The sequence below is a fragment of the Phoxinus phoxinus genome, assembly GCF_949152265.1.
Source record: "Phoxinus phoxinus genome assembly, chromosome: 6".
Classification (NCBI taxonomy): Eukaryota; Metazoa; Chordata; class Actinopteri; order Cypriniformes; family Leuciscidae; genus Phoxinus; species Phoxinus phoxinus.
Window position 1 is genome coordinate 18,712,595 of NC_136881.1, and position 22,064 is coordinate 18,734,658.

The 22,064-nt window shown below is 38.4% G+C and overlaps 1 protein-coding gene across 6 annotated transcripts in view; it reads left to right on the plus strand.

The window, feature by feature from the left end:
• Positions 1-22,064, plus strand: part of bnc2 (basonuclin zinc finger protein 2) — a gene marked incomplete at its 3' end in the record, with an annotated part of 217,272 nt that overhangs the window by 182,205 nt on the left and 13,003 nt on the right. For 5 of the 6 annotated variants that reach the window (XM_079615968.1, XM_079615964.1, XM_079615967.1 and 2 more), the window contains exon 5: positions 16,730-19,044. In XM_079615968.1, the coding sequence (XP_079472094.1) occupies positions 16,730-19,044 (2,315 nt within the window). Of the gene's footprint in view, positions 1-16,729; positions 19,049-22,064 lie in introns of those variants that run through there. The other variant, XM_079615969.1, reaches the window with a different exon arrangement.

Consider the following 22,064-nt stretch of genomic DNA (forward strand, 5'->3'; position numbering starts at 1 on the left):
ACAAAGTCCTCAGTAAAGGATGTTAAATTTAGAAGTGAAAAGGGGACCAACAGCTCTAAAGCACTCTCTAGGGTGAGAAAAACAAGATTGTAAGTGTTATCCAGTAAAATAATTAACTAAATAGTCGGATATCGTTGATTGAATTGAATGTGAAAATTGCAAGAGAGCAGTGCGAGCAGAATGAAAAGAAAAAGTCACAAAAAATATTTGCACATTTGATTGTTTCTTTTAGAAACTGCACGTGCTGCTCTTATCAAGAAGATCTTCGTGACATTATGCCAGGCTGCGCTCCATCTCCTCTGAGGAATGCACTTCCCCTTACATGATTTAGAGATTAAAGCAAAAATGTCCACTGCCTGGCCCCTAGTGGCACTTTGCTCATTAGTGGTAAACCATAGTCGCGTGTCAGGACAGGGCCATGGGTCAGGCTGCATGTAGGGACTGAGCCGCGAGAACATGACGTGTGCCTTAACAAAGTGTAAATGTGTGAAAATGCTAATGTTTTCTGTTAACAGAGCGTCAACAAGAGGACTTGTGAAAGAAGATGTGAAAGCAGTATTAAGGATTTTAACTTACTGCCAACATTCCAAGAAAAACATGCAAATTAAATCATGAAAGAGGCATATGAATTTAAATAAGAACAAACTATTGATATATTATAGCATGCAAGTGGCTAAAATATGATTCCTCGAGTTTTTCTTTTATATTTAGCTAATAGTGTTAATATTACTGCTTTTCTCTAAGCAGGTGTTGTATCATTGTTTTCCATGTGTCTTGTCAGAAGTACTGCGTGTCAGGACTGTTACAGTCAAGACAGCGTAAACTTAACTTTTATCTTAAGTTTACTCAGCTAGTTGAGTAACAATGCAAAAACGTGCAGAAGGGGGTGGATTTACAGTGAAAGAACGTGTGTGGATGCTGTGATCAGCCTGTAGAGGGCCTCTCGTGTCTGTGTGCGTGTGACTAAACTTGACTTTTGGAAGTGAGTTTCTGAGATTGTGTGAGAACATTCTGCTCAGCTGTAATAGTGATATAAGGAGGGATTTACTGTCCTGCCCAGCTCGCTGTTTTCATATCTGACAACCTGGAGATTAAAGCAGTGGCTGAGATGTTGCAGTCTCTCTTTTCCTAGATCTTGTTTAATCACAGTTTTTTCTCCTCTCCAGAAGCACTTATCTTTGAGCCAAGACCCCTGATGCAGTCATTTGAACTCATACGTACAGCTACATTATGAAACCATAGAATCCTTCTATCATCAGGATAGCAGCACTTCACATATCATATCACAGAGAGAAGTTCTCTCTTTGGAGATATGAGATATAGAGACATGTCTGTCTCATCTCCATTGACTTAGACTTGGTGTAAATAGACAGAGACTAAATAAATACACAAGTCTGGTCTGATAAAAGGGCTCATCTAGGCCCAGAGTACACAGTCAGTTTAGTACATAGTAAGAAAGCTCATCCTTCAGATGTCCAATGAAGGATAAATCAAAGTACATGACCTCACTAATTTGCTCATATTTTGCTTTAATGTAGGTAACAAATAAAAGAAGGAGAAAAATCATAGCAGACTTGAATTGTGTGTGATTGTGTGTGAACCGAGTGTAATTCTCACAAGGGCTATCCACTGTGATATTTTTTTTCATTCTTTGTGAAACCAGTAGAATTAAAATGGAAAGCAGTCCTGGTCAACCATGAAGTTTTGAAAATAAATATTTTTATGAAATTTAACAAGATAATCAGCCGATTCAGATGATAGACAAAGTGATATATAGCCATGTAAGTCTCTTTTTTGCGCAGAGACTTTGGACTTCAATTGTCAGTTCAGGAGGGTCATGTATTATAGTTTTGCCTCTATAGCTAACCTACATACTAATTGGTTAAACAAACAAAGAAACAAACAAACAAACAAACAAACAAACAAACAAACAAACCCTCAAATGTTTACTTCATTTCGACAGTCCACTTTAGACATTCTACTAACTATAAGTAACTTTTCAACTATATGGCAGCTAACTCTCATTAAAGGGGTGGTTATAATGCCCTTTTCACAAGATGTAAAATAAGTCTTTGATGTCCCCAGAGTGTGTATGTGAAGTTTTAGCTCAAAATAACCCACAGATATGTTAAAGTGGTCACTTTTTGAAGGTGAGCAAAAACGCACCATTTCTGTGTCTGTCCCTTTAAATGCAAATGAGCTGCTGCTCCCGGCACAGAGGGCGGAGCTTCAACTGCTTGTGTCCTTTTACGTCACACTACCCTGGACATCCAGAGTTCTCGCGAGAGCACAAGTTGAATTTGCTCAGCGAGTTACTCTGGTGTCGAGTAATAATGCTCATTAAATATGTCTCTCTATCTGAGCTGCACCAATCACATCGGGTTATCTGATATAGACGGGCCAGAGGCGAGATGACTTTAGTCATCAGTAAACATTGCAAGATGGCTATGGATGAACACCAGTTGTTTGAAACGGCTTTGGGCGCTACAATGACAGATTTAGACTGGCCTTTTTCTCTAAAAGAGGAACAGAAGACGGCGCTCGAATCGTTCCTTTGCAAGAATGAAGTTTTTGCTGTTTTGCCGCCCGGATACGGCAAAAGTATAATCTACCAGTTAGCTCCATTCAAGTTCGAACCCGAAGACAGACATGAGAGGAGGGGAACAGAGTAGACGTGAAAAATGTGAAGTTGCAAAAGAAAGAACGCCTTGGAGGTGAGGTGAATTAACAGACTGCAATAGCCTGGACTTATGTTGGACCCAACTTTTCAAATGTAATCAACATTTTCCTAAGTACTAGATGTGTTGGGCTATTTAACATGACATTTTAATTATATTATGCTAAAATTAACGAAATTACTCGAAAAAAGATTCGTTCATTTTGCTGAACGAGATTCAAAGATCTGAGTCAGTAAAATGATCCGAACTTCCCACTACTACTCCGCTGGTAGCTAAGCGCATGGGGCTTAGTGATACATCACCCCGTGTATTGTTGTGATTGGTCGTAGTGTTAGCCAATTGCGTTCGGTGAGACTTTCAAATGCATACTTGGTGCCACCCCTCGAGCTGGCCGATTTTCATTAGCCGACACCAGACCATTAATCTTTCAGATTTAGGTCTGGATTTCCAGGCTAACCTCACACAGACATGCACTGAAAATTTCAAAAACTTGTAGCCTTTTATGTTCAAACCGGAGTCAGATGATGATGGAGAGACTCAAGAAGAAGTAACAACGTGTAGAAGCAACAGGACATTTCTGAATGGTTAGTTGATGAATTTATGTAGCTTATGTGTAGTTATCTTCTAGTCATTGATTAGCATATTCTGTCATGATAATCTATAAATCGCTTTTCTGTAGTCCTTACCAGCCGTTTGTTGTAGTCTTTAAAAGGTAATTTCTTTAAAAGCAAATACCTTTGCTTTAAACTTTGAGCTTCATAACTTTGCAGATGTTGTTTATGCTCAAACAGCAACATTTACTTAAAGTTAGAAAAGTGAAATCATAATCAACCACCCCTTTCATTTGCAACTTTATGTAAAATAAAGACTCTAATATTAGAGTATTAGTTGAGTGTTAGGTTAGGACTAGGGTTAGAGTTAGTAGAATAAGTTGGCATATACAGTATACTTGGATACTAAAGTTACTTATAGTTAGCACAATACATATAATACAGATTAAATAAATTGACAACGTGTTTAATTAATTTCAGATACATCGTGTTTACTCTAAATTTACTCTATAGAGCATTATAATAGAGTAAAAATGTACTGCATTCTTCCCCCACTTCTCCAGCCACTTACTTTCATGTATTTCGGGAGAAGTGGATGAATTTACATGTTGAAAGCTAACACTGTGCCCATCGCGCGTTAGAGATCTACCATGATCATTATAACGGTTTATACAGTAATAAAAGTAATAAGGTGATACATTCTAAAATAAAGGTCACCGTAATAAAATTCACTCTGGAGGGGTCAGCTAGAATATTTTAAACTTACATGTAAAATGGTTAACAAGCCAACTGATTCTGGCTGTAAAAATATACATATATATCAACTACTGCAAACTCCAGCAGCATGTGACAGTAAAATTAGCTACCTCTCAAGATGCATCTCTTAGGTCAGAGTAACACACAGGAGTGTGTGTCATGGGAAACAGATTTGAGTTGGCCTAAGACTCATTTATTTATTTTTTTATTTCTGTATATTAGTAAATAGTTAACATATTTAAGTAGTTATTTTACATTGTTAATACATTTGTAAGAATATACATTTTGCCATGACCAAGGTTTAGAGAGTACAAAAGTCTATAAAGTATTTCGTAACCGTGATCATGCACTGTTTGCATATAATTATTAATAGTGTATTAACAGACAATCAATTTTTAATTTACTAATGCAACACTTTCTTTCTTCGTATTATAGATATACATATCACAATTATAAACAACAACAAAAAAACTAATTAAATGAATAAAGGGAAAAGAGTGTTCAGCCTTTGTCCCTCATATGAGGGCAGGAGGACCAACCCGGTCACACTAAATGCGTCTCTATAGCACGCTTGTGTTTATCGTGCAATTTTTATGCAAAAATTAGTTTTTATGTGCATAGGATACGCATGGGTAGGTTAAGGGTAGGTTTAGTGGTGTGCGTGTGCATAACATGCAATAAAGTGCATATCAAATGCACGATAAACACAATGCGTGCTAGAGACGCATTTTCATGAGATCAGGCTGGGAGGACACATACAGTACTGCGCTGCCAGGTGGATACTCTTTCCTTTCTCTCCCAAAATATACATAAGTTTATCGATGTGGCAATTATTTCTTAGTGAAAGAGGGCAAATGACAGAGTATGAAACGGAAACTTTTCCCAGAAAATGAAACGGAGCTGTTTTAAGCATGTCAGACTTGGGCAGCATTTCTACGGTGGGGAGAACATGCGATCACATTCATATATTGCACACATGTAACAGGGTGAGAAGCTGGAAATGAGAGAGGGAGGGACGATGTGGAAGATAAAGAGAGAGAGAGCTGTGCTGTTGTACGTTGCAGTGACTGTTTCTCTCTGATCTTTTATTATGAGAGATAAAGGAAGGGCTTTGGTGCATGTGCAGTGCTCAGGGGAGCTCCCTTTGGGTGACAGTCTATGATGAGAGACAGCACTACACTGCTTCTCGCCAGGGTGTTTCCGGCTAGCTCCAATTAACCTTGCGCTGATTGCCCCAAGGAGCTTTGCACACTAATTAGAGGTGAGAAATATGTCTCTGATTCAAAATGCCATAGAGACATACAGGCACTGTTATCCTAACAGACAAGCCAAGGTGTGAGAGAGACCTCCTCTATTGTGACTGGGAGCATTCGGTCTTCAACCCAGCTGGTGACAGTTAGCAGCTCTGACATCCTGATGATCACACTGTCTTTCTCTCTTCCAGCCATATGGATGACATCCTTATCAGATGAGTGCATGCTAACAGTACTTTCAGTAAAACCCCTGATAGCCATTCATTTTGACTCTAATAATTTTGTCTTGGCCAGAATAAATGATGAACAAAGATGCTGCAAGTTTGCTTATTCCTGTATTCCGTGTATTTCTCTCATAAATGTCATATATTTCAAAAAGACTTCCAGCATGCCTATTCTACCCTTGCTGATTGTCTATTCCCTTTGAATTTATTCTTTAAAAAATGATGAGTCTGTGAGATAGGAAGACATGGCAAAAGAAAGTGTGTTTCTGTGGTTTCAGAGAGTGTACAATCAGAACAAAATACTGTTTTCTTGCGTTAAGGTATCACAGTTATACACAGTATTTTTCAACATGCAGCTTGACACATCAGACAACGCAGCTTGGTGCAGCTTGACACCAAAATGCACTAAAATCCCAAAGACATAACATACATGTCTCCCTTTTTATAGCCAATATAGAAAATATGATGATGATGATTGTGGCGAGCAGGACGAGGCAGAGGGCCGTGGGAGAACGGCGTGAGGCCGGTAGCGTGATTGCTGATGAGCGACACCTGCGCGACACCGGTCTCGTCTTGCTCGCCACAAATTATGTCCAAATCTGTATCTTCCTATTTTTCTGTTTGGTTATTTCTGTTGGCTATCTCCCTTATTTAGAATCAGAAAGAGCTTTATTGCCAAGTGTGCTTGCACGGACAAGGAATTGTTCTTGGTAAATGAAGCTTCATTGCATCACGTCTCAAAAGTGCATCTTGAGACCCTTGTGTTTTGTGCTGCGCTTTAAAAAAAAAAACATTCCTAAGGGCTTCAACTCACATTTCTGGACGCAAAGTCGTGCTCTGTGTGAATGGCCTCTAACACCTTTTTGTATTTGTTTATTATTTCAGTTTTTATTTAGATTAACGTCAATATACTATTTTCAATATACTGTTTTTTGTTTTGTATTACAGAGGTTCAACATGCAAAAAATTAAACATATTTCATGCTATATGTCAACTGTAAACATAGAGATGAACATAGAAATGGAAACAACAATGCTAGTCAAGCAATGCCTTCTTTTTTTGGCCACGTCCTTAAAGTCGACATGAAACAGAAATTGTGATAGTCTTTTCATCCCTATTGTGATGTATATTTGTGAAACGGCTTCTTGAACAAGAAAAAAAAATAGAGCCGGATTTGATTTTGTCCATTGGGAATTGATTGGATCATTGGATCACTGTGGTTTGCTATTGCAGTGATCTCATGTTAGTGACAGGTTGTCCTGTCCTCGCACCGATAAACACATCATCAGAGAAGAGAAGAGATGTCGCAGCAAGAGTGAGGGGAAGTTATTTTGATGAAAGATTATGAGGGCATATGAATAATAAAAAAGAGATACTTATGTTTAAAAAAGAGATGTTTATATATATTTTTTACTATTATGTTTTGGACATAAATTTAATTATTGAATTAATAAAAGTAGTGAATGCATTATGCAACCAAAAAGTAATGAGAAAAATACACAGTTTAGTCCACAGACTCTGCTGTTATATCTGAAGAGTTTTGATCTGCTGTTATATCTGAAGAGTTTTGAAAATGTATAGTTCTTCTAGGTATTGAAAAAAAAAAAACATAAACAATTGTGAAAAGTGTCAAGAAAGGGACACATATGGAGGGGAAGAAAGGTGCACATATAGATGGAGGAGGATGTTGTAATGGCACTCCTTTACTTTGCAACCTTCCATCTCAGTTGGAACCATTTGTGAATAAGAGTGGCCTGTCTCTTTTTGTTTTACATGCTGTTAGTGAAGGCAGGAGCTGATACAAATATGTTATGGGAGTTGTACAGCAAACAGCCATTTGTATCTGCCTCTGACCAGAGGGACTCTTGAAAGGGAAACAAGGGAGGGGTGTAGAGAGAATGACTCGTGCTTAATAGCTCTTGAGTACAGTGGCTGCAGCTCTGTGATGTAGTGTGTCAACTCCCTCCGGATGTGGGCACTCCCCTTTATGCACCTTGGCATGACTTTTCACTTTGATTGTCAGGCAAGACTGTGTGCTTCAGTGACTCCATATCCCAGAAACCCCTGGGACAACAGAAACTGAATATGTGGTAGCTGAGTGCTGTGCAGCTTAGGCCAATGCATAACACTGTATATTTATATTTGCATGGTATTACATTTTCATATATAAACCCTATATATATATATATATATAGTAATTTCAGACGCAAGTCTGAAATTACTTATTATTGCACTGCATTATTACAGCTATTGCATAATATAAACCAACATAATGGGCTCTTTTTTAACGATCTAAGTGAATGGTCTAAAGCACACCGCACAAGTGGACTTAGTCCAAATCCACTTGTACTAAAAATGGTCGGTGCGTCTATATGCACCCGCCTATAAGCGCATATTACTAATGCGCCCTTTAAATAAAAACAAAAATAATAATATTGCACCATTGCTTTTTTTGTTGGTCAATAGCGTAGCCTATTTTTCCTTCATTCATTCAAACCTTTATTTATAAAAAACATTTACAAGAGTGTCCTGGCAAGTGGCAGCAGCGGGGTTTCAAATAGATAAAGAGACACTTACAGGTAAATACGTAGGCACACTTTCACTAATAATATTCAAACAACAATGTCATCATAAAAAAACGGGATACTAAATCAATTTAAAAACAATGACAGAAAGACTTTCTGCAAGGTCCTTTAAAAAGCCTTGGGACCAACTCCTTCAACTGCAGTTCATTCTGAAGCTGATTCCATGCAGATGCTGCTGCAAAATTAAAAGCCTTTTTGCCAAAGTCAGTGCGGGCTTTAGGGACTGTCAAAAAAAAAAAGATCCTGTGAACGCAGGTGATATTTCAGTTGCCTCAAAATAGGAACATGCCAACAATGCGCCTGAACACACTTCGTTTGCAGACCAGCAGGTCCATGGAAATTACAAAGGGGCACAAAGGCATTTGCTTTTAAAACAACGTGGTGCAGGATGTGAAAATGATAACTGCGTCGGGCTGAAACTAGCAAAAAACACTTGCGTCTCGCCTGGCGCCACATTGCACCAGGTCTATGATAGGGCCCTTAGTCTTAATACATGCAGCATCACCACTGTTTCAAGAACTTCAACATAACAAAAACTCTTTTAAATATCAAACATAACTGAAGTCTTTCTCAAAAACACAAAAATAAGACTTAAAGGATAGTTCACCAAAACTGAAAATCTGCTATTAAATTTGCTCACCCTAAGGCCATCCAAGATGTAGATGTCCTTTTTCATTAGTAGAACAGTAAAGAACATTTTTAGGTTAAACCATAGTCCTTGGGGATTCATATAATGCAAGTCAACCGCTACTATCACTTTGAGGGTTGAAAAAACATATACAGGCAAAACTAAATTAATACCCATGGCAACTGACAATTCATTGAGTACTTATGAAGCAAAATGATCGTTCTGTGCAAGCAACTGAACATTATTTACAGCATTATTACCTGTAATCCACAGCCTGGGCAAACAGTCCTAAGTATAATCATGGCAGTCTGGAGAACGAGCTTCATGTCGCATATTGACGTACGCGCAGGAGCTCAAACATTGGAAATCTTTGAAAAGTCAATCTTCCCGATTGAGATTGTGCAAGCGAACGTAATCTTATTTTTTTAATATAGGTTGTGGCATCCAGGATAAGCGCTAGTAAGTACCACTTTGCATCTACTCGCATTGCGCCGTGCCACAACAGCTGGAAGCTGTCTGCACTGGACAGTGGACACGACAAAGCAACTGTTCCTTCCTATTAGAAGTATCGTGGGTGCTTGGAGTACATCATAAATAGGCATAAATTTACAGTCCGGGATTTGTCTGGCTGCATCCAGTGAAGACAACATCACTGATTATAATTCTATTGTCTTTTGTCGCATCGCACCTCTCATGTCCGTGTAGATACGGTGTTAGAATCCGTCTATTACAGTAGTACTATATTCAATATTCAATATATTCAATACTATATTCATTTTTTTCTACTCGATTTTTCCCAATTCTTACCAAAATTGGCTCAGATGACTACTGGACTGATCTGCACAGAAATTATTAATTCAGAACAGAATTTTGAGACACCTTTTTATTTTAGTTATGACAATGTGAAGTTAACAATGTGTACCCAAAAGTAGTTTTTGTGTGCTCATTCTCACACTGAAAGTTCTCCTCAGGATCACTGCAGATGTGTGTACTCTACAATGCACACTGTGTAGCAGTGAGAACCTGAACAGAAGGTTGCAGGTTCGAATACCGTGTGTCACAACCTCAGACTTCGATTCTGGGCTCTCAGTATTCTGAGCATAAAATACAGGCCTGTGTTGCTTTTCTATACAAAACCTTTTGCATTTGTGTGATTTAGAGATGCATATTGCAGTCCCTCTTATTGTTCCCTGTGACATATGACATGCTTGCTGTATTTTGCTGTGCTTGCTTTGCCTTCACTGCTTGGCCCCAAATCGCTGCTTACAGCTATATTATTGTATATCTTAGAGCTACAGTTGTCAATCTTGGTGTAAACGGTCCTTTATTGTTTTGTGGTTGAGGTGTACAGGGTTTGAACAACTGGGTTTCTGTGCTGGCTGGCATGTAGTGAAGACAGTCAGATGAAGCAATGGATGATGTTAATGATGTTTATTTTCACTGAAAGTAATTACAGTGTAATAATGTCAGCAACAATAGATTGGCCTAATTCTAGACCTATGTCTTCCCAAAACCCTAATACAACTTCTTGTTATTCTTGTGATGCCTACCCACACAGCACTGGTGGTAATATCCATCCTTCCAGAGATCTACTTAGGTACATTACTGACATATACCTAGATGGGATGTTTAATGGGTCTGTTTAGCTGAACCGCTGGCCCATCCACATTACTTCCATTCATTCTTAAATGCTTTTGAGTTTGTATGTGTGTCAGCAGTAAATAATGCTGTTGGTGACAGTCACAGCTATGAAAGTCTGAAGCAGACAAGAGAAGGAAAAAGCCACCTCTAAGCTAATGGCCTTGCATCTTCCTGGCAGCATGTCAATAATGGCTCTTATCACATTAGGCAAAGAGTCCATTAGCTTATTCTCTGCGCCTGCATGTGCTGTGGCAGCGCCAGTTTGTACATAACCTCTCTAATAGTCGGTGTGTGTGTGTGTGTGTGTGTGTGTGTGTGTGTGTGTGTGTGTGTGAGAGAGAGAGAGAGAGAGAGAGAGAGAGAGAGAGAGAGAGAGAGAGTGAGAGAGAGAGAGAGAGAGAGAAAGAGAGAGAAAGAGAGAGAGAGAGGGATATATTATTAATCCACAAAATGTAAAACATGTGGCTTACTTCACAGTCAAATTAGGATCAGAGAGGAGATATAAAATTGTTTTGATTGACTTGCAACGAAAGAGGCGTAGATTTGGTTTAAAGCAAGAAGTAAGGTGAACACATACATATCGTCTGTCCATGTTTTCATCTGGACTCATTCAGCTAATCTTTTGAAGGTTTCTCTTTGACTTCTTTTTTATATCAACAAAAATATAATAGCTTTTGAGTAAGAGGTGTAAGCATTACTCTAAATGATAACAGTAATGTAAAACACCTCCCAGTATCACACTGATACAAGACACGACAGCCAAGAAGCAAATGTCAGACCTTTTTCAAGCATTAGCAAGCAATCACTGGAGTGATTGAAAGAAAATGTGATATCCTAAAGAACAAAAAAAAAAAAAAGACACAGTTGCACCAAAGACCCACGGACGGGACATTTCTCACGCACTCCCACTGTTCCCCTTACACAGAACTCCATGTTGTCCACCTAACATCTGCTTCCCATATCAGAAAATCCATTATATTCCCTGACAGAAGGAGATCTCATAAATCCTCTATTATTTTCCCTCAGTCCCTCTACACTTGAGTGTTGCCCCACATCACAGTGACATGAGTAACAGTCAAAATGACAATGATGCAGAACACTTGAATTGTAACAGGTTCATTCAAATGATAAAACCACAATTACCAATTTATACTCCCTTTTAAGCTCACATTCCACAGATAGGCTTTTTTTTTCTACACATGAAATACAGTACCAAAGGTACTCTGTCACACTTGTATGAGGTAGACTGTTTAAATAGCATTTATCAATATGTCTGGACATGCAAAATCATCATGATTTTGGTCTACATTGGATGTGTTCTGCATTGAGAAAATGTTAGGCAATGCAATTAGAGTAGCTCTGTTCCAAATTATAAAAAAAAGTGGTTCACAGTGGGCCATGTGTGTACGTGTATAATAGGCAACACCTTATTTGGACATTAAGGTTTTCTCCAGCTTGGTCAGTGTATACCAACTTTCCCCAGAGATCAAGAGCAGTCATTTAGGATTATCGTTTAGCCAGGAAATCTGGATGTATTTTTCTTCTGCATTTATTTAATGTAGAAGATTTCTCAACTGAGATTGCTCATCTGACATTTCAGCACAATGTCAGATAAACAATATGTATTATTGGATGGCTGAGCCAAACAACTCCCTAATACCATGCATTTTTAGACATATTAGCACAATTAAAATGTGGTTTGATAAAAAAAAAAAAAAAAAAAAAAAAAAAAAAAACATTGCTTGTCCACATTTGGCCATCTAAGAATAGAGAGCTCTATGATAATCATAAGGCACTATTTGACCAATGAGAGTTACACAAGACTCTTATGAGCTCTCCCTCTGATGTCATGGCTCCAGGCACTGGGCTTTGACTGAGCCTTTCCCCCCTTTTTGCCACTTCCCTACTCAATTATTCATTGCTTAAAATAAAAAGGTCAGAAAGTAGAATACTGAGCAATTCATGGGTTCAAGACCTTCTAAGATCACAGGGAAACCTCTGCTTAACCTCCCTTGAAGTAGTGAACACAGGGGATGGAAGTTTTCTTCTTCTTCTGGGATATGATAGCTACCCCTTGATCAATAGCGAATTCTTGTTGTGTCCACTGGGAGTCACTGAATCAATGTGGTTCCCAGACCAATTGTCCATGGTGAATTAGATGTTTTAGAAATGCCAGGTCTATATTAGATAGAAAGAAACAAATGTTTAAAATGTGATATTGGAATATTTTATCAAACAATATTTTTTTTATATTAAAATTGTATTTAATCAATTAAAATATTTCTAGTATCAAAGAAAAGCAACTGGCTGTGCATAGGTCCAGTCTGTGTATTTACCTTTTCTTACTCAGTGCCCATGTAGTATATATTTTCTTAGAGCTTAATGATCCCATGCCTATGATAAGTGATGATTGCTAAAAGGACTGTACTCAGTGGCTTAATTTCCTGCCTTTAACACAAAACTGGGGGAATGTTAAAATGATATCTGCATAACTTACTTTTTTTATGCTGATAACATTGGCATGGATATTTGGCCATATTTTGCCTGTCCTCAGAGACCATTTACAAAGCTCAAGCCTCCAGCATCATTATTGGGTTGCAGTAAGTGACACCAGAAGCAGCGAGATAAATACAGCCATCACAGTTGACACATTTGCAGCATTTGCCGACTGCACCATGGATAGATGAGACCTGTGACTTAACGCTATAATTATTAACTAATTGTCTTTAACCTCACAAACAATGTTCAGCCACATTATGCAAAGGAGTCAGGGATGTGTAATGACAGTGTAATCCATCACAGCGTTGGAGGGCGTGGGGGACGGTTCTAATGAGATTTCATTTGAGTATGGCAAATCTGCAGAATGCATAGATAGAAGCCACATTAAGCTAATTGGGAGATGAGTGCCTTGGTGTAAAAGTGCTTCTAATGGCAGGTTTGTTACCTGACTAATGCAGGGGAGTTGGCTAAGGACCTAAGGCTGATTTGTGGGCTGACATACTAATATTTTATCATACTAACAGTCAATCTAAATGTAGCCTCCTCTTCACTGCCTTTAGTTTTAGTCTCAGTCTAGGATAATATTTCATGAATCAAGAATGTAATACTCAAAAGGATACAGGTATGTGAAAAAAGCTATCATAATAATGAAAGGGTCATACTGTAAATCTGACCAAAAGCACATGTTTTTTCTCCAAGCAGAACTCCAATCAACAGCCCCCTTATCGCCCAATCTTGGGCTTTTTCTGTGTGTTTGAGTGTGGCCATATTGGCTAACTTAGATATAGGCATCTCTGGAAATGTCTTTGGGTGTGTTTGCATAGTCCGTCTTATAGTGGCCCTCCAAATCGTGCAGCCTGCGACCTGTATCGTGACAGCTGATTGGTCCCATTATTTCTGAACAACTGCATTTGGTAAACATTCCAGTCCAATGTCTTGCTTTAGGATTTTTTTGACCAATGAGATTACACAGAATAAAGAACTGTTATTCTGTGCAATCTCAGAATAACACGAGATACGCTCAGACTGTTAGGTCACGAGGTCAATCAGGTTTCTCTGATTGAAAAATTAGAAAAAACAAAAACAAAAAAAACTCATAAGTGATACTTGGCCACGTCAGATTTGTTTGAAAAACACAGTGTTAAAGAGTGGCAGTGGTCCAAACAGTCAAAGGTCATTCCTTGCTCAACTTACAAATGCAAATGGCACTATTTGAAAATATCATCAATTATCAATGTATCCTGGCTGCTCTTCCCTTACGAAAAATACGTTTATTTAAGTATACCATTAGTATACTTCTTTCAAACTAGAAATAAGAGAGTATACTTTCAATCTAATTTGTATGTTGGACTCAATGTATACTCCGTCTGTGTTTTGATCATAGTTCTGAACCTCATCTTGAAGTATTCTTTGACACAAATTTGATTTTCTCAGGTTTTTAAAAAAAATGTTGATAAAAAAGGATGTGTTGCTAAAAAAAAGAATGCATGAAGCTAGAATAAAATGTTTTTAAACTGGAAAGAGTTAAAGTACAGTTAAAGGTATTTCCCTTTCGTTGTCACTTCGAGTGACTCCCATTCGGGTTAGCCCTGTCTCCTGTCGAGGCAGCCAGTGAGCCGTGAGTGCGTGCGTGCGCGTGTGCATGTGTGTGTGTGTGTGTTAAAGACTGAAGGAAGGTAATACATGTCCAGAAGTAAGACTATAGACAGAAAGAACAGAATGAGAGAATTGCTCAAACATTCCACAGTATTTTTTTTAAAAGCATTTTTATTCATAATTTACTTGTTTTCCCTTTACTTACATCAAATTGAAATACAGGAGTTCAAAATACTGTGCCATATAAAATAATATTGTTGAGGCTGAAATTTAAAAAGTCTTACCTCCAGGCTAAACTCATACTCAAACACGGAATGAAAGAGTAAAATGTTTTTAATGTATATTTAACAACAAATACCCCAGTGACTATTGATGTGCTGTCTCTAAAGAATTTATCTTGCTTAAAATTCTGAGGCCATGATGTTGTGAAACCATTCTGTATTCCCACCTCTCACTTTCTCTTACTATCTTCTTTTTTTCTCACTTTCTCTCATTCTCTAACTCTCTTAGTCTCTTAAAAAATGTATTATCTGTCTGTGCCTTAAAGGCCCTTTGTGCTTTGTGCTGTTGATTTTTACAGCTCTTAAAATCCAGAGTAACCATTTATCATTCATAGATCCTAGCAGGCTGGGGCAGACAAAGCCTTGCCTTGTGTCATCTCTAATTGTCATCAGAACAGCCATTGCTCCCTTGATGTTGCCTTATTCTGTGTCAATGGTAAACTGGATCATGTATGAGAAGAGCAAACTAATTTTCTCTCCCCTTAAACTGGAAGTGCCATTCATAAACTTGCATGGTAGCAAGGGCAGAGTGCCACACTTTTGGCATCACATTCTGTGGCAAATGCCAATGAACATTTATAGACAGTTTATAGATAGACCATGAAAGGTTTTGCCTGTTAATTTACATGACTTAAAAAGCCTGCTTATTCACATGAAGATAATACCAGTAATAAAGCAATATATAACAGTTGATGTTCAGTTTTCGAACTTCAGTCGGGTTTAGGAACCACAATAATATAATGTAAGGAGACATACTTCAGAGTCAAATAATGCAGGTATGAGAAAGAGGGAACAGAAAACAAAGTCACATACTGTATTTTATGTTTCAAAGTTACAAGCCTGACCACAATGCTAAAAGATCCTGCCAAGATTCCATTCCCAGAATCTCTTGCCAGGTCTCAGCGTCTGGCAGTGGGCAAGTGTGCAAAGCTCAAACTGTTTTATTTTTCAGTGGTTAATAATACCATTACTTAGAACGCTGGCCGAAGAATAAGCTCCTTGGAAGTGGTGCTTATTTCTCCTCCTGGAGCAATACTGCTCTCTCAAGATGGAAACTTCCCAGATCCAATGGTCTGGCTGTGCAAAAAATAAACAGCAAAAAACATAAATAAATAAATAAATAAAAGATAAAAATAAAATAAAATAAAACAAAGGTCAGTTTAAGAAATGTTGAGATTCACATAATTTCATACTTGTGTGCCTGAAGGCAAATTGTATGTAAGTGAAACATATTCTGTAGTTGACAAAATCTTCTTGAGAAAGTATGACTTCATTAATATTTAATCTATGAGACATATGCACCCTCTAAACTCCTATTAGCATAAAGCTCAGTTAATACTAAGTCTGCATCCTGGTTAATATATTGAATGCACGATTGCTGTCACCTCCAAGGCTTCTTCAAAGACATGGTTAAATAAACATGAGCTGTTTATTTTTTATGTCCAACATTGCAGCCACAGACATTATTATTTTAAAAAAATTGACTTATTTATTATTGTAAAGTTATGAACCTTTTTGAGAAACTGACATATTGTAAAACTATATTTGACACAATATTAAAAATAGAGATATACCAAATAAATTTAAATACTACTACTACTACTACTACTAATAATAATAATAATAATATTTTTTTATTATTACTCCCTAAATTAAATCTCCTTATGTTCTTTACTGTCTGTCAACAGCAATAATCAGTGGGTAATGTAATTGTGGGAAAGGCAGCAAGAGTTGTATCTTTCTGAGAAGTTTTGTTCATTGTCTTACATCAAATAAATTGATGTCCTCTCTGCAGTTTCAGAGGGACTCCCTAATAAATGAATTTTATTTGTTGGCTGAAGACTGTTAAGCTTTGCATGAGTTACCTTTAGTGTGCAGCTAATTACTACATTTGCATGGTTGTTTTAAGAAAGAAAAGAAAAGTGTATAGAGGCCTTATCCTTACCCTCCCCATCACCTCTATCTTATCAGATAATATTCAGAAGAAAAAAAAAGTATTTGTTTAGTTTTTAATCTTTTCTCTGATGTGGCCTCTAGGATGCTGCAGGCAAGGTTCTGGACAGATGGACTATAATGTCCCGGGAAGAGGAGATCATCACTCTACAACAGTTTCTGCGCTTTGGTGAAACCAAGTCTATTGTGGAATTGATGGCCATCCAGGAAAAGGAGGGTCAGGCAATTACAGTGCCCTCATCGAAGACTGACTCTGGCATCAGGACTTTTATTGAAAGCAACAATCGCACACGTAGCCCTGGCCTTCTGTCGCACCTAGAGAACAACAGCCCCTCTAGTATTCACCATTTTGAGAACATTCCAAACAGTCTGGCCTTCTTGCTGCCCTTCCAGTACATCAACCCAGTGTCAGCCCCCATGTTAGGTCTGCCACCAAATGGACTGAACATTGAGCAATCAGGTCTCAGAATGCGAGAGCCAAATCTGCCCAATCAGAGTGAGCAGGTGGAGACCAGTGAATCTGAAGTGTCCCTCTCTCCGTTTCGTAGTGGTCAGAGCCCAAGTCGAGGAGCAATGGGGACCTTACCCAACCCCATTGAACCTAAAATAGAACCCAACAGAGCTTCACCCATTTCGCCAACACCATCTACACAGCAGTCCCAGCAACCACATACTCCAACACAGCAACATGGGCAGCAACAGCAGCAGTCAAGCACTCTGAACAACCACCAGATCAACCACCATCACCATTTTGAAAAGAATGAACAATCAAAAACCATTACACACTCTTCTTTCTCTTCCAAAATGCATCGCATGCGTCGAATGGGTGCAACCTCGCGTAAGGGTCGTGTTTGCTGCAACTCCTGTGGCAAGACTTTCTATGATAAGGGCACACTAAAGATCCATTACAATGCTGTGCATCTGAAGATTAAGCACCGTTGTACTATTGAAGGCTGCAATATGGTCTTCAGCTCTTTGCGAAGTCGTAATCGCCATAGTGCTAATCCCAATCCTCGCCTACATATGCCTATGCTGAGGAACAACCGGGACAAGGACCTCATTCGCTCCAGTTCTGGGACTGCCACACCTGTTATATCAAGTGCCAAAAGTGGCTTCAATATAACTAGCCCAGGGAGGCCACCACTAAGCTTTGCCACCCCTCCTCTTGACCCCATGATACATTCACCTCTGCAGAGCCCTCTTGTCTTCCCTTCCCTGAAGTCTGTGCAGCCAGTGCAACCTGTGCCACCCTTTTATCGCACATTGCTCTCTCCTGCTGACCTAGTTAGTCCCCCAGTCTCTCTGCCTACCAGTCCAATTTTGCCTACCACAATCAACAGCACATCTTTGACGGACCAGCAACAGATGTTAGCTGCTAGCTCCCACAACATGGATGCATCTGAAACATCAACATTTTCTCATCACCTACCCACAACTCCCAGTACCCAAGATTCCATGACTCTCGACCCAATGCCTAAAAAGAAGCCTCGTAAATCCAGTATGCCAGTAAAGATAGAGAAAGAAGTGATAGATGTGGCAGATGATTATGATGACAAAGATGATGATGATGAAGATAGCTGTCACCATCACCCCCATCAGCCATCCAACATCCATAATAATGTCAATGGCAACTGCAACAACAACAATAACAGCAGCAGCAGCAGCAGTCATCATTGTGGGGGTAGCAGACATCAGTCTCCATCACAGAATGATATGAGTCCCAGTCTAGCCCTTAGAGGCATGCTCCATCCTGACCAAGAAGAGTGTGGTGGGAGTCATGGTGGTAGAAGCCATGGCGACCTGCGCTGTATTGACAGTTTTACCTCTGAGGACCAAGATCATGAGCGTGACTTTGAAAATGAGTCAGAGACATCTGAATCCAAGATGTTCTACCGGGATGAGCTGATGGACACTGACGAACATCACCCTGCCCTAGAGAGAAATCTCGACAAGGAATACCAGGGGGTAGAAGATGAGGGACACCTCCAGAAAGATTTGGAGGAACAAAGGCATTCCCCACCTTCACAACACCAGCCTGTTATCAAAATCAAAGAAGAGATCAATGATCCTACTTATGACATGTTTTGCATGGGTCAATATAGCCTTTACAATGGGGGTATGGCAGCTGCTGCTGCTGCTGCTGCCAGCATGGCTGCCTTACATGAAAGTTTCATCTCATCAATGAGCTATGGAACAAGCCCACCGAAGTTCCCCTCCCAGTCCCCTGAGGGTGATCTCTGCGCTAGTCCTGATCCCAAGATCTGCTACGTCTGCAAAAAGAGCTTTAAAAGTTCATACAGTGTTAAATTGCACTACAAGAATGTGCACCTAAAAGAGATGCATGTGTGTACTGTGGCTGGATGCAACGCTGCTTTCCCCTCCCGACGGAGCAGAGATAGGTGAGACAAATCACTTTTTATTTTCCACTAAAATCAAACTGATGTATGCTGATATAAATATGATAACTGGTTAACTTAAAACAGGTGGTTTTGATACATGTATATTTTTAAAACAATATTGAAACAATACATTTATAATTCACTCTACTATACAATTGTTTTTTATTCTAAAAAGCTATATCATGACCTCAATCTTAAATGTTTACATTTCATAAAGTTATTATATGTGGGGAACCTGTTTCATCTTCATTCTTGCAAGTTTGAGGGGGACAAATAGTTGAAAAAAGATGTTAACAAATTATGCATTAACGGGAAGAACGTGTTGATTGTACATTTCTGCAGACACGTATTTAATGCATTAATGTGCTGTTTACCTGTACTTGCTCACCTGTCACACACAGGTAGACATGCATACATTAGCAGAGGCTCCAGATTGTCAAACCACTGCATTCATTATCGCATCAGGAGGTGCAGGTTTCTCCGACTGCTAGTTAACACATTTACCATAAACAGTCCCAGAATACATTTATGCTAGAGGGCAAAAAAAAAAAAAAAAAAAGGATCTTCAGTCAAATGTAGACTTTCCAAAGCTAATTGTTTTGGCTCTACAAGTAAAGTGCATTATGTGATGCTATGAAAGTCAGCCATATCATTAGTGACATAAAACTCACTTCTAATATCATTCAGCAGAAAGTCACACAAATTGGTTTAATTTAGTGACCCTCTTACATATTCATAACGTAGGTCAATGCATGCAGTCTTTAAAAAACTTCTCCACTTCAAGGAAGTCCATAAAGAGTAAGAATATACATCTGTATCAAAATACAGAAATATGAAAAAAAGCTTGATAGACATGCACATTCAATTATTAATCCGTCTCCAGTCCAACATTCACCGTTGTGCAGTGAGACAAAAGCATCTATCCTTATTGTGTTGCCAGAGGAGCAGTGCCTGTCAGAAAGAGCCCTCTAGACAGTCAAGCACTCTAAAGAGAGAAAAAATAGACCTCATCCATCTAATTCACTCCAGAGGAAGGATAGATAAGAACCTGTCTCTTCTCACCCTCTCTGGTCACAAGTGACAGTTTTATTTAGATAACAAATGATTGAAGGCATGTTAATGTTAATGTGTGTGTGTGTGTGTGTGTGTGTGTGTGTGTGTGTGTGTGTGTGTGTGTGTGTGTGTGTGTGTGTGTGTGTGTGTGTGTGTGTGTGTGTGTGTGTGTGTGTGTGTGGTTCAGGTATTCCCTATACAATATAGGGATCCCAACAAGGATGGCAATACCAAAGTCTTTAATTTGTGGGGACATTTTTGTTCCCGATGATAAAAACAGGTGAAAATTAGAAAATCGTGCAAAAGTTAATTTATTTCAGTCATTCAACTTAAAAGATGAAACTAATAAATTATATAGACTCCTTACATGCAAAGTAGGATATTTCAAGCCTTTATTTTTATCATTTTGATGGTTATGGCTTAGGTACAGCTTATGAAAACCCCAAATTCAAAATGAGAATATTGTGAAAAGGTTTTCATAGCTGTAAGCTATAATCAGCAAAATTATAACAAATAAAGGCTTGAAATATCTCACTCTTCATGTAATGAGTATATATAATATATTAGTTTCACCTTTTAAGTTGAATTACTGTGAATTAAATGAATATTTTCAAGTTTCACCTGTAAATCATACTAATGTGTGTGTGTGTGTGTGTGTGTGTGTGTGTGTGTGTGTGTGTGTGTGTGTGTGTGTGTGTGTGTGTGTGTGTGTGTGTGTGTGTGTGTGTGTGTGTGTGTGTGTGTGTGTGTGTGTGTGTGTGTGTGTGTGTGTGTGTGTGAGTGAGTGAGTGCATGGGTGGGTGCGTGCGTGCGTGCGTGTGTGTGTTCCACTCTACTGGAAATTACAAATGACAATTGTTGAGGGGTGACACTTTTTCCCAGACATGTTTGTTCATTAGTAAACATCATTGGTGACTGTAGGACAGAGGACAGTAAAGAGAGTACTGATGTGCTGCAATAACTTCCTTCTGCCTGTGGAGGGAAGATTTGTTTTCCCCCAATGTGAGGCACCAGTTGTGTAGATGGCAAAGGTTTGGGGGAATGGGGAGCCCTAGAAGGCTCCGGGGCAGAGCAGTCCTGCAAATAAGCTGACATACTAATAATACCATATCATCTGTATCATTTTTTTAAAAATATATATATATATATATAGTTTAATGTTTTACAATAATTTACAAATAATAGTATATTATAATTATAATAATTTACTAGAATACTACTTTATAAACTCACATTGAACAACTTATCTATCAAGATTCTATTTAAAATGTATATATCACAAACTTGAATGAATTTAAAAAATGGAGAATATCAGTCTGAACATAGATGGCTTTAAAATTCAAATAACAAATGCTAATGTGGCATCTAAATTCAGTGTTAAAAGACTACTCCACACTGACTTTTAAATGAGCTCTTGACATCCCTGAGCAGGAAGTCAGTTTGATAAATTGCATCCAGTTCAGGTATCTCAAACAAGTATCCACCTCCCGTTTAAAATGAATAAACATTGGCTTGCATCCAGTTCAGGTATCTCAAACAAGTATCCATCCCCCCTTTAAATTGAATAAACATTGGCTTGATTATTCAAATATGATAAAAAAGAGTGTATCAGGGATGTGGCCGAATATTACTACAGGAGGTACACAACATTTCATGTTGTTGTCTGTAGCAAAGAGGGAGAAAATAAGTCTGTAATTGAATAGCATTGCATGTTACATAACAATTTTTTTCTTCAGCATGAGTTACATGGATGTAAATGATTGCATATTTTTTGTAAGGGGTGAGCAGGTGGAGAGAAGCAGTGTGATTGATTGCTGGAAACACACACACCTCTCAATCATTATTTATTTATTTATTTATTTATTTATTTTTGTTTGAATGTACTGTATGTATGTATTAATTTAGTAATTCATTCATTCATTCATTCATTTTCTTATGTTTTCCTCACTTGCTGATTGATGATGACC